Genomic DNA, 14,004 nt, shown 5'->3' with positions numbered 1-14,004 from the left:
AAAGATGTATGGGTAGGTTAATATGGGTTTAAAATGGGCAGCGCGGACTCGTTGGGCCGGAAGGGCCTGTTATCACGCTGTAAATAAAATTTAAAAAAGAAATGTTAAAAAAAACATTTTTAGGTGTAAGTCCTTTATAGTGTCAGTGAGACCAAAAGTTTAGTTGTAAGTTAACTACTTAGATCTGTGTCTTGCTGTAGCATGGTCATGCATGCTAAACATTCAAGTAGCTATAATTCTGAATACTTGAAAATCAATGGGATAATAATATGATAGGAGGCAATACCATGGCAAGCACACTTTGGACAACTAGTTGATATAGGTGGCAGCTTAACCTTGACAGGTATCTTCAATTTTTCAGAGGTTTCTCTGGATTATCAAACAGGGAAGCTGTTCACTTCATGAAGGACCTCAAGGCTTCTTCAGTAAATCTGGGAGTTCACCATCTGGAACCTTAGAATTCACTGTAATCTTCACCTTCTGTCATGTAAGCTTCCTGACAAACCCAGAATGCAGCTCTTTAAATATCACCTCAGCCAGCCAGCCTGCTGTGATTACAGAAGTTCACAATGAATGGGCAGAATATGCAGTGCTGAATTTTAGGTGGAAACAGCGTTGCAAGCAAAGTTTCCACCATATCTGTGCCATTTTGACCTTGTTTTAATGTTGTGACTCTTAGTTTTTGTTATCTTGCAACTTGTCTCTAAAAGCTCAGTTTTGGCATCTTTTAAGTAACCAGCTAATATGAATTGGAAAACCATGCAGTAAATCATTTGCTGTATTACTTCCTTCTGGAAAAGCTACTGTGTTTCAGAAGGAAGAATTATTAGGGAAGAGACTATCAGGGCCTTCCAAAGACCACTTAAGCACTCTCCATCACACAAACAGCAGTCTATAAATATCCCCTTTGTTTATGCCTACATTGAAAACCATCAACCATGCCTTAGTCCATCTACTTAATTGGTTTAGAAAATTTTAAACGGTCTTCTTCCTCTAACATTTGTAACCACTAATGTTTTGTTTTACATAGAGCCTTAATCACCACAAAATTACCAGGGCACTTTGTAGCAGCATTTTCAAATGAAGTTTGATGTTAAGCCTCTTGGAGATGTGAGGTTGGATGAGCGAGACCTTGGTCAGACGGATAAGGGAGAAAGATGGTGGGTGATTTAGGGAGGGCATTTCAGAGCTTAGGGGCTTGTGAACTTAAAGGCAGTAGCCAATGTTGAAGTGATTAAACTCAGAGATGATGGGCAGGCCAGAATTGGAAGAACACAGAGGTCGTGGTGCTATGAGATTTTGGAAAGAATTCTCACTTCTTGTTTTCAATTCCCTCATGAAGTCATGGGGATGGGGGTTTGAAAACAAGAGGTGAAAATTTTTAAACTGAGGCATTGCTTACTCCAGCTTGGCATGATCTACATGTTTAATATCACATTTTTCTTCAAGTCACTTCCAAGTACTGCATTCTGTTAATTCTGTTTTGCATTATCACACTGGTTTTCAGATCTTTAAGCTGTTTTTCTTTAAATTCTCTGACCAACAACTTTTTTCCCTAGATGGCTGACATGTGGAATTTTATCGGAGTATCTTCTGAAATACCAAGTAGATTACTTCTGCTGCAAAACAATTAACTGCAAATCTAGCTATCTCCTCAAAAAACCTGGAAAATATTGAAATCACTCTTGCTCACTCTCAAGTGACTGACTCAACACCATTGACAGAATTCTGGTGGCAGATCACTTTCAGTTGCAGAATGGAAATAATGCAGAGAACCTTATGGGATAAAGGAACTCATTTTCATGAAAACAAAAAAGGTCTGTCATTTACGTTTAGGTAACAGAGTATTTAAAATCAAGAAAACAATACAGCACCTACCCAAGGATTTCATTACCCTCTAATCTGCATATCATGGACAATTATTTGTATCACTTACCATTGTCAGCATTGTCTAATTACATGGCTGGATTTCAAATTCATGCTTGAGTGCTCTGGTCTTGCCTAACTCTGGGTTAATGTGGTCACTAGTTCAACCTCCATCCTGCCCATATTCCTGAGAAATTGAGAACTTGCAGGTTTACTCTGGGATTTCCAGTGAGTCTGAGTTAATGTATTATGTGAAACTGTAACACAAGCACAAATATCAGTTTAGTTGTGTTGCTAAACAACTCTTCTCTGTCAGAAACCTGAGGGCTCAAGATCCACTAAAGCACTGACACTTCCCTTTAATACTAAGAACGTGTTGTATTGTTGAAAAGAGCAGGGAGTTCTCCTGGTCTTCTGACCAACATTCTTTTCTCAACCTGCAGTACCAAAATTATGTTAACTGATCAATCGCTTGTTGTATGATAAATGGTTTAGCTGCGTAACAATAGTGATTGCATGACTTAATTCTTTTTATGTAAAGTGCATTTGGACATTACAGGCGTGGTGATAAAAACACAGAAAAATTACTTACTGAGGACTTTTTTTTAACAAACAAGGCAAAGAATGTATTGCCTTGCATAAGATATTAATCATCTATGGAATATATTAATTAATGGTCCTGAGAGTTATTCTCCTGCTAATAGTGGGAATGAAATTTAAATTCAGGAGGGGTGCAAACCCAGAGGTAGTGGATTTGTTATGTATCATACACATTGGGCCTAACACTGAAGGAAAATTTGGCAGAGTGTATAATTTGTAGTTAATCCAGGACCTAGATCAAAGCTCTTCAGTCCTGCCACATCTAGCTGTGAATGGTGGTAGGCAATTTAATGAGAGGAGGAGGCTCCTCACACTAGCAATGGTGGAACCCGGCAAACGAGTGTTGAAGGAAACACTGAAGCATTTGCCACCATGTCTAGCCAGAAGTGTTGAATGGATGCCCCACCTGGGGTTGGTAGGTTAATTGGCCACTGTAAATTGTTCCTAGTGCGTCGGGTAAGTGGTAGACTCTGGGGGGAGTTGAGGGGAATGTGGGGAAAATAAAATGAGTAAGGGTAGGATTAGTGTAAAAAATGAGTGTTTGATGGTCAGCAGTGACTCAGTGAGCCAAAGGCCCTGTTTCTGTGCAGCAGCTCTTTACAAATCTATAACTCTATGACTCTATCTCAGCTTCTTCCTGATAATCTCCAGTATCACAGTGTCCAACCAATTCAATTCACTTCATGTGATATCGGAAACAACTGAGAGCACTGGATCCAGCAAAGACTACAGGACCGGACCATAACACAGATGAAATACATGCGCTCCAGAACTAGCTGTGCTTCTAGCCTAGCTGTTCTGGTACAATTACAACACTAGCATCTACCTGACAAGTTGGAAAATTTTGAAGGTGTGTCATGTTCACAAAAAGGACAGCAAGTTCATTCTGATAAAGGGTTTCAGAGCTAACACATTAACTCTGTTTTTCTTTCTACAGATGCTGCCTGATATGCTGAGTGTTTCCAGTATTTCCTGTTTTTGCTAAGGACAGGTCCAATCCAGTTGGCTACCACCCAGCAGTCTATTCTCAGTGATCAACAAAGTAATGGAAAATTCTGTTGACAGTGCTGTCAAGAGGCACTTACTCACTGATGCCCAGTTTGGTTTTGACAGGACCACTACGTTCCAGAACTTATCACAGCCTTGGATCAAAATTGACCAAACAGCTGAATTGTGGAGGTGAGGTAAGAGTGACCACCCTTGACTAGAAGGCAGCACTTAACTAGGAATGCCATTACTGCAGGAGTTCCTCAGGGCTGTGTCCTACGACCAAACATCTTCAGCTGCTTTATCAATGACTTTTCTTCCAATGTAAGGCCAGAAGTTGGGAAGTTCACTGATGATTGCACAGTGTTTATTTCTATTTGCAACCCTTGAGCAAATGAGGTAGTCCAAGCCTGCAAACAGCAGGACCTAGGCAACATTCAGGCATGGGCTGATAGATGGCAAGAACGCTGAAGAAGTTCCAGGCAATCATCATCTCCAGCAAGAGAAAATCTAACCACCTACTCTTGATGGTCAATGGCATTATCATCACCAAGACATCCTGGGGGGGTTACCAATGATGAGAAACTCAACTGGACCAGCTACAAGAGCAGATCCAAGGCTGGGTATCCTGTGGTGAGTGTCTCTTCCCTTGACACCTGTGGTGCCTTTCCACCCTCTGCAAGGCACAAATCAGGTGTGTGAAGGAATACTCTCCAATTGCACAGATGAGTGCTGCACTAGCAACTATCATGAAGTTTGACACCATTCAGGACAAAGTGGTCTCCTTGATTGGCACTGCCTGAAACATTCAATCCCTCCATCACTAGTGCACAGTGATAAATAAAATGCACTGCAGGTCCTTGCCCAGGTATTCTGACAGCACCTCACAAACCCATGACCTCTATCACCAAGAAAGACAAGGGCAGCACATGCAAGGCAACGTCATCTCCTTCAAGTTTCTCTACAAGCTACACACCATCCTGACTTGCAACTAAGTTGCTGGACCTTCAGTGCGGGAGTACTTTCACCAGGATTGCTCACTACCACCTTTCCAAGGGCAACTAAGGATAGGGAAATAACTGCTGGCCTTGACGGCCAGATCCCAAAAATTATTATGAAAAAAACTCTGGCTTCTTCCCTGGCTCTCAGTCTCCTCCAAAGAAGGATTGGGACATGTTTTACTGTCTCTTTATGAACAATAACCCAAACTTTCTTGCTGGACTCTTTGCCAAGGGCATTTATTAAGGATGAACCTGTCCCACCTCTTTCCCATTCCCTCCTAATCTTCTGGACTGTGTCAGCTATCACCGTTTCTCTCTGATGTTCTTTCACTAGTGGATTCAGCTCTTGCCATTCATGTGCTTATTGTGGATGATTGTCTTGACAGCATGAAAGCTTTCTGCTTGGCTATATCTTGCATCCTTTACTTCACCCAGAGTGCTAAAGTGATAGTGCAGTATTTGTCACCAAATCTTACTTTGTCCCCTTCTCATCTGGCATATTGTCTTCCTTTGAACATTACATGCTGTTCCCCATTTTCCTCTCATTTAAAATCCTTGCTCAACAATTTCCTCCAGGAGATATCTTCACTATGTTTCACTGCCCTTCATATCTGCACTAAATCCCTTAAGTTTAACTTGCAGGTTGTGTTGGTAGTAAAGAAAGCAAATGCAATGCTAGCATTCATTTCAAGAGGACCAGCATATAAAAGCAAGGATACACTACTGAGGCTTTATAAGATGATGGTCAGACCCCATTTCAAATATTGTGAGCAATTTTGGGTCCTGTATCTAAGGAAGGATGTGCTAGCCCTGGAGAGGATCCAGAGGAGTTTCACAAGAATGATCCCAGGAGTGAAAGGCTTAACATATGTGGAGAGTTTGATGTCTCAGGGCCTGTACTCAATGGAATTTAGAAGGATGAGGTGGGGATCTCATTGAAACCTACTGGATACTGAAAGGCCTGCATAGAGTGGACGTGCAGAGGATGTTTCCATTAGTCGGAGAGTCTAAGAACCAAGGGCACAGCCTCAGAATAAAGGAAGATCCTTTAAAACTGAGATGAGGAGGAATTTCTTCAGCTGGAAGGTGGTGAATCTGCAGAATTTGTTGCCACAGAGGGCTGTGGAGGCCAAGCCGTTGGGTGTATTTAAGGCAGAAATTGATAGGTTCCTGAATGGTGACGGGGGGGTCGGGGGTGGTTAAGGGTTCTGGGGAGAAGGTGGGAGAATGGGATTGAAAAAAATCAGCCACGATGGAATGGTGGAGCAGACTTGATGGGCCAAATAATTCTGCTCCTATATCTTCTGGTCTTATCATTTAAATCACTTCTCACTTCAGCCTTCATCTTAACTCATCATTCCCTCTTTGCCCAAGTTCACTGTGCTTTGACCTTCACTGAGGCATGAGTTATGGAAATCCAATTTTACGCAAATTTTCCCATAAATGGTTAACGAATTTTCAAGATAGCAATGACAACAATTAAAAAAAGTTTTTTGGTGTTCATTAACAACTGGAATCTGTATATATTCCAGTAGTTTAATGATGGGTAGTGTTAGGGTGAATATTCAACAAAATGACAAGAGTTATGGGCAGTGTATGCAGAGCAAGCTGATATGGGTTCAAAAATGGAGGTTTCTGACATGGAAAATTCAGCTTACGGACAGTTCTCAAGGAACCCTTACATAACCTGGGGAACCCGTACATATCATGAGATATCCGAAACCCATGTCCTTTGCTTCTGATGCAAACACCATGCCTTAGCTATTGATTAGATATCTCTTCCTGGTCACTGTCTGAGGCTGAAACAGATTGTTTGCAGTCTTGGTATCAGAGTTGTCTCTGGGATGAGCTTTTAAATGCATAGTTATGTCAACACCAACATTTTCATCCTTTGCATCATTAACAACATCCGTCTCAGCTCCACCTCAGCTCATCTGTTGCTGAAAACCTCATACATTCTGTTACCTCTAGACTTGGTTATCGTACTGTAATTCTGGCTGCCCATTGCTTTCCATAAAAATATCATCATCCAAATCTCTGCTACCTGCACCTTAATTTGTACCAAGCCCTTCATTCACCCCCTCTGAGTTTCCTGTCCTATACCACATCAATTAATTTTAAAAAATCATGTTTGTTTTTTACCCCTCTATTGATGCCACACCTCCAACCCCCACTCACCTACCACGCAACCCCTCAGTTTCTGTAATGTCCACAAGCTATAGAACTCGCAGAAATATCTGTGTTCCTTTACCACTGGCATCTTGATCAGTCTCAAATGCGGCCACAGCTCCACTGGTGGCTGTGCCTTTAAGGCAGTAACTCTGAACTTCCATCCTCAAACCTCTCTGATCCTCTTTCTTCCTTTAAGACTCTCCCTAAAACCAGATTTTAGTCATCCACCCCAATTGGTTGAGTGCCGAATTTTGTTTAACTATGCTCCTGTGAAGTGTCTAGGACCACAAATGGAAATAATTGTTATTGCTATTATTTATCCTAAATGAACACTACCCAAACAAAGTCCAAACTATCATTCCTCTCATTTCTCCCTGTGCAATCTTAAAGTGACAGCCAAAATTATTTTCTATTCATTTACACGGAGTTAGCATTGTGACAAGGCCAGTATTTACTTAAGATTCTTAAATGCCCTTGAGAAGGTGGTGGTGAACCATATTCTTGGATTATTGCAGTCCGTCTGGTGAAGGCGCTCACACAGTATGGTTGGATAAGGAATTCCAAGGCTTCGACCCAGTGATGATGAAGGAATAGCAATACATTTTCAAGTCAGAATGGTGTGTGACCTAGAGGGGAATCTCCAGGTGGTGGTGTCCCATGTGTCTGCTGCCCTGTTTCTTTTCGGTGCTGGAGGTGTGGGGTTGGGAGGTGCCTGGGCTAATTATTCCAATGAATGTTGAAAATGGTACATATTACAGATCCAGTATGTCAGTGATGGAGTGGGTGACTGTTTAGGATGATGCCTGTCAATTGTCTTCGTAATACAGTTATTTGTTGTTAATGGCATTTAAGAGAGACATGGTTAGGTGCAACCGCTTAGTATATTTGCTGTAGCATTGGTAAAGACCATGGTTTGCCCACTTAGATCACTAATACTGTTCTTCCCACCGGCCTTGATAGTCACTGGTTCCGAATATGGATCAATTCCCAGGGGCCTGTCGTGAGCAATCTGCTTCTGAACCTTCACCTCAACAGTAAAATCTTCGACGTTGTTTTAGTAGTTGCGACTTCAGCTAGTTTACCATGGTTAACAGAAACGACGTCCAAGTTTAACGACTCCGAAGACGAGGATGCTATTTGTGGCAAAACTGATCCGTATCTATTGTGTTGTGATAAATATGCCCTCTTATATATTCAATAACATAACGTAATCTGAGATATTGGATTCACAAAACAGCCAACATTCTCATATTACTGTTTTATGGTATATTACACTGATGTGAAGCTAAGATCAGAAAATGAAATAATTTGGAACATTGACCATTACTCCACCCTGGCCAATTGTTATTTAATCCAGGACAGGTCGGAGTTAAAATTCCAACCAAACTGACTATTTTAAAAATATATTTATATATATTTAATTACGAGATCCGTTTCCTGCGCTCCCGTTGTTTGCGGCTCGATTCCTCTTCCTCTTGTACGAATCAAGTATTATTTCAATGCCCTTGAGCATGAGCGAAAGCAGAACTAACAAAGAAAGGTTATCTGGATTTTTTTTTCATTCCCTTCCTTTGCCACGGTTTTTAGCCTGAACGATTCAGGAATCTCGCATTGCAGCCGCCAGATTACATCATCACCTCCCTGTCTTCGCGTCAAAGCCGAGTGGGTTTTATTATTAAAAGGGACAGCACAAAATGCAGGGCTGTACGAGCGGGATTGTCATCTATTAACAGCGGGGGAAAAAAGGGAGAGAGGGAGAGAAGAAAAAGAAGCAAATCCTAGTGATGTGAGTGTTTCAGTGCATGGTTTTAAAAACAAGATTTGTTATCTTTTTGTTCTCTCTCCCTTTCCCCCCACGCTTATTTTAAGATGTCATGGCAGAGGCGGAGGCAAGTCTACCGACAGCGGATGCAACAACCCCGTACGAGGAATACGAGTGTAAGATCTGCTACAATTACTTCGACCTGGATCGAAGAGCGCCCAAGATCCTGGAGTGTCTGCACACGTTCTGCGAGGAGTGTTTGACCACACTTCACGTCAGGGAGGACCGGCCATGGAGAATCGCCTGCCCTATCTGCCGGCACAGGACAGCCGTGCCTGACTACAGGATCCACAACCTGCCCAATAACACCAAGGTCACCGAGGCTTTCCCTCTCTACGTGGGGACCGATCCGCTGCCCCAGGACGCGCTGCCTCCGACGCCCCAGTTGCACCGGTTCAACCAGCAGCGACAGCATCAACAGCAGCATCAACAGCAGCAGCAGCGCTCCAGCCCTGCTCTGCCGCCCGAGATCGCGACCCCCTCGGCGGCAGCAAGCAGCCGCCAGTCCCCGGGACCCTCGGCGCCCTATGAGAGCTGTCAGAATTGTAAGAGGGCCGCCCTGACCGCTGGCTGCGTCTGCGTCGTCTTCTCCTTCCTCTCTATGGTGGTGCTGCTCTTCACCGGCCTGATCTTCGTCAATCACTACAACATCTCGCCCTCGCCCGTCGGCCCCATCTGTCTGTCGGTGGCCAGCATCCTGGCCTTGTTCTCTGTGGTTGTCACATGGGTGATCTGTTGGCTCAAATATCGGCCCGACACCAACGGGCCAGGAAATAACAGGGCGTCCGCTTCCTCTGCACCCAGGAGAAACACTTAGCAAAATTCGGCAGGGGTGAAACGCACCGGGTGTTTTGGCACAAAATGACCAGTTGGGGAACAAAGCCCGCTCATGTCGTGCTTGTATCCAATACAGCTGCATGTCGAAGCGAGGGGAAACGACCCAGGGCAGGAATTCCTTCATTCAACACCTTTCCCCTTTACGCATCACACGTCAAACCTAAAATATTTAGAATGACTGATATTTAGCTTGTGGTCGAAATAACTAGTGCCGATATGTAGATGTATCCCACTGGCTGGCTATGCTTGTACTAATAACGGATATTACGTGCGTTGTATTGTGTTGAAATGTACATGTTCGAATTGTACCAAAAGTGAAATAAGCATCATTAGATTTTAATGATGAAAGAATACAATATATGTGCAGTTTAAAAAATACTGACAAACCTGGTTGTTCAAAGTCACTAAATTGTGGGGCTTGGCTTCCTGGATTGAAAACCACAGGACATCTAGGAGTCTTGGCGGGGTAATGGGTTTCGTATGGGATTAGTTTGCTGACAAAAGGACGACCTCGTAGGCAATGGCTCGTTTTTTTCCTAGAAGAACTGCAGGCTAATCAGGACTAATGTTGCAAAGAAGAGCCCTTTAAGTCTGAACGATATTTTATATGTAGATGGACTGTGGTTTGATGGATTTGAGTCAAATGTTGACTGTTAAAAAGTGGTTACAAATAACTCCAAAGGCCATACCTGCCATTGATGCAGCCGGTGCATTCAAAGCAGAACACGTCAATTTCTGTGTATTAGTCACAAGTATTATTTGGATTTATTATAACATTAATACATACATTTAAACTATATACATCTTCGGGTAACACGATTCTCACGAGACAGGCAATAAATGTGTAAGGACATTAACCATCAGGAGCCTTAAAAGTGTACAGGGGTAAAATGTAAATGTATAAAATCATGGAGCTACTGAGAACAAAATGAAAGTTGAAACATATGTTTGCACCGGTCTTAAAACGCCCAGGTGAATTTAAATTAAAGGAAAAATGCAGAAACCAGTGCAGGAAATTGTCAGTCATAAATCACTTTTCGAGGACCCTACAAGTCGACTGAACCAAACCCGTGTTCAAGGGGCAGTGTAACGCATCTGGATGTTTAGAGCCGGAAAGGGCAGCAAGTTACCAAGTAAAGGGACTCTGTCAGCATTCCTGGCATAATAACATCGCATTTATGATCTGTAATTTTTATTTCCAAGTTGAGATTTTCAGAGTTGTCTAGTGTGAGCCAAGGTTACATCTTGTTGAATCTTATGGAAACAAAATGGAAAAGAAAGTTGAAGCTCGAAAACTAATACGGGATGATGCCAACTAAGGAGCCTTCTCTGAACTGATGCATCAGTGTTCAAAATCTGGTCAAATATTAAACAAAAATGGAGGCAAATGCGCGCCTGAACGTACACACGCCGGAGGCTGACCCCTCCGCTGAGGATTGTGACGATAGGAAATCAATCAGACTGTTGGGAACTACACACTCCAGATGTTTTCAGTGTCTGAACTGTGGCCTTTCAAGTGATTTTGTAAGTACTGTATAATTCAGGACATTACTGATAATCTAATGACCTATTATGAGAACTAAGGTCCAATCAGCGGGCTTTCGGGTCTGGGATAAAACTTGGCTTGCCTAATGGCTCAGGGGGTTATCCGGATATCATGCAATAGTGGCTATGTGCTGATAATGTACTATATCTTCTCAAACGGGTTCTCGGTCACCACTGAGTTTGCTTATTCCAACAAGGCCTAACATTCATCTTGGCATTAAGAATTAGGGAGGGGAAGGTATGCCAATGGCCCAGGATCCGATTGCTATCTGCGTGCTTTCTTGCAGAAGTGGTGTACGTGTGCATGCAGGTGTGAGAGGGGAGAGTGAGAGAGAAAGAGAGAGAGCTTGGCTTGGTTATAATGTCCCCATGGTCGAATGGTCTATCTGAAAAATTCGGAAGGGCTATTTGGATCAGGTATTGAAAGGGGCCTGGTGCCCAAGGGAGGGTGTCATAACCAAATAATCACTGTCTTTGGGACAGAGGGAAGGAAAAATACTGAGAAGTTTCCAATGATATTTCCTACTAGTTCCTGCGTTTTCGTAACTCATAGTAGTCTTGAAACCGTACTCTGTTGTGGGATTCCAGTATCTGCATGCTTAACGAATTGGTTCAAAGTTCGTCAACTTAAAATTTAAAATGAACGGAAACTGCGCGGCGTTTCGGGCAGCATTTGCGGTGAGAGAAACAGAGCTAACGTTTCAGGTCGAAACCCCTTCGTGAGGTCTCAGGCTTGAAACGTTAGCTTTGTTTCTCCTTACCTGGATCTGCCTTACATGCTGATTGTTTCCAGCATTTCGTGTTTTTATTTCAGATTTCATTGACAAGAAATCGAAACACTCAGCAATTCAGGAAGCATCTGTGGAGAGTTCACGTTGTAGGTCGAAGCCCTCTCATCAAAACTGAGCTGCTGCCTGACCTGCTGAGTATTTCCGGCACTCTGCTTTCAGATTTCAGGATCGAAAGTCTTTTGGTTCGCATTTCTTAAAATAGACAAATTACTCCTTTTAAATACCGGAAAGTGTAATTTCCTATGAATGCATAAAGCATTTATAGATCAATGTCCTATTATTTAATTTCAAGGCCAAAAAATTAGGCCTTGCGTACAACTGAGATGGAGAAATTTACAAATCAGAACTAAACTTAATTTCCCAGATCTCAAGCTTTCGTCTTTGTATGGTATTAAATAATTATTAGTGACATCAACAGAAACGTATTAATTTATCTATTTTAAGTGCACTAGACAAGAGCGATATTCATACAAAATATTTTGCTCAATGACTTAAATTTCTGTCACCCACATGTCGTCAGGTTTGCAGTAACAGCACGATCGTTTGTACTTCGTTTATACCAATGACGTTAACGTGATAGATGTGATTGTTAGGTGTTAGCTAAAGCTATATTCCAGATACAGGGCGAATACCGAGGTTGAAACATTTATGATGCAACTATACGCACAAACTTTAGTTTATCGCTGTAAACCGGTGCATCTTCATACATAGAATAGAATCACTTCCCTAAAGGTTGAGCCTGCGAGAGGTGGAACAGCTCCCTTAGATTTTCATAAGAAATAAAAATGAATAGTGTGATTGAGAACAATACGGAAATCCACTTGTGGATTCATATTCTGAGGAATGCACGTTGAGCCCTTTCCAATTTGTAAATGGGTCAGGAGTTTTTGCACGGGGTTGTGCTGGTCTCGAAAACACTGCTTTCATCATAATCACTGTTTTCCAATTAAAATATTGACATAGCTATTACTATAAGAACTTGGTACAAGATGAGTATATAAATTGCACATGCTAAATGTTTTCTATTTCTAAGTACAAATGTCAAACGTGTAATTAGAAACAATATAAAATCCAATTGTATGGTTTGAATCTAGGCGGGCCTAGATGGCTTTTTAATTGATTCTCGCTCTTCTGAATACTGAGTACAGGGGTTCTGTTTTGCTTTCACTATCCTTTAAGTTAGCCAAGAATAACTGGAACATTGCAGGCAGTAGCGAGGCTAACAGAAAATATGTATTGCTGGGATGCTTTCAACTGCATTCCTCCTACTTCTGGAAAATTAAAATAAAAAAAATAGAATTAAAAACAGCAAGTGGTGATATGAATTGTTTAATGGGGGAAGAGGATTATAGTTTGATGTAAAGCAGATACATTCATAATTTACCTCGACATCCAGTGAGCATCTTCAAAATGGCCACAGTTGGGATGCTTGTTGTTGCGCACGTGCCCAGCATAAAATTAACTTTATCCCTCCTCTCCCTCCCCCTCCCCAAGAAAAGAAATGCAGGAAGTAAGCAGAAACATTAAAACTATTTATCTGAACTTTCTTATTCATGGTTGGCATTTTTAAAGCCCGACCTTCAAAAGAATGTGCAACCGCAACAAACTTCCAACTTTTCAAGTGATACAATGGTCTATTAAAAATAGTTTTCCAAGCAAATGTTATTTCACACAACTGTATCTTATGATGTTTCACATCAAAGACCAAATATCTGTACCCATTAACTAAAATATTTCTTATACTTCAGAGAATTAAACTAAAAGTTGAAGAATGGCCACGTGGTTTAATGAGGAAGTTTGCAGATGTGTATAGCTCGTGGGTAGGGGGTGGGGTGGTTGCAGGGTTCAGAAGACTTAATGTTTCAGTCAAGGGAAATCAGGACTCATCTGAAAAGGCTGTTTTATTCAGAAAAAAATAATTGATATTACTCTTTCTTAAGAACACAATAGTGTGCTTTCAAAGCAAAATCATTTGAGAAGGCAGCACTGAATTTGCCAAGGCTGAGTGATATATACCAAGTAAATTTGATGAAATTAAGCAGTCAGTTCAAATGAATATCCTGCAAACAATCTGGCAAATTTGAATTTTTATTACCCTATTAACAGTCCAGAATGATTTAAACATTCTTTTTAAACAATAACTTACATTCTGTATTTAAACATTTCCAGCTTCTGAAACTGAGAACCTACTTAACTTAAAACAACAGAAACCCCAGATTGTCATCTTTAGCATAACTGGAATAAAGGCTTTGAGAAAATGAACATCGTAATCAATTGGATTAGATCCATATGTCTACACATGGTGTAGTGCTAATTTTCATGAATTTGAAGTTAGTTTGGAGCACTGAATAATTTGAGCTTTATTAAAACCTCTCTTTGGTTT

The 14,004-nt window shown here is 41.6% G+C and overlaps 1 protein-coding gene across 3 annotated transcripts; it reads left to right on the top strand.

The window, feature by feature from the left end:
* Window positions 1–7,684: 7,684 nt before the first annotated feature.
* On the top strand, window positions 7,685–12,929 carry LOC127571561 (E3 ubiquitin-protein ligase RNF183). 3 transcript variants are annotated; one of them, XM_052018048.1, is made up of 2 exons: window positions 7,685–7,781; window positions 8,496–12,929. In XM_052018048.1, the coding sequence occupies exons 1-2, from the start codon at window positions 7,757–7,759 to the stop codon at window positions 9,263–9,265; spliced, it is 795 nt and encodes a 264-aa protein (XP_051874008.1). In that variant the 5' UTR covers window positions 7,685–7,756; the 3' UTR covers window positions 9,266–12,929. The 3 variants fall into 3 exon arrangements, 2 of the variants coding, with proteins under 2 accessions (XP_051874008.1, XP_051874009.1); XR_007956488.1 differs by lacking the exon at window positions 7,685–7,781 and adding an exon at window positions 8,293–8,412 and having other exon boundaries at window positions 8,508–8,636; XM_052018049.1 differs by lacking the exon at window positions 7,685–7,781 and adding an exon at window positions 8,331–8,412.
* Window positions 12,930–14,004: the final 1,075 nt, after the last annotated feature.

Source organism: Pristis pectinata, chromosome 6 (assembly GCF_009764475.1).
Source record: "Pristis pectinata isolate sPriPec2 chromosome 6, sPriPec2.1.pri, whole genome shotgun sequence".
Lineage (NCBI taxonomy): Eukaryota > Metazoa > Chordata > Chondrichthyes > Rhinopristiformes > Pristidae > Pristis > Pristis pectinata.
The sequence above is the reverse complement of the archived record's forward strand: the minus strand, read 5'-3'. Positions and strand labels throughout refer to the sequence as shown.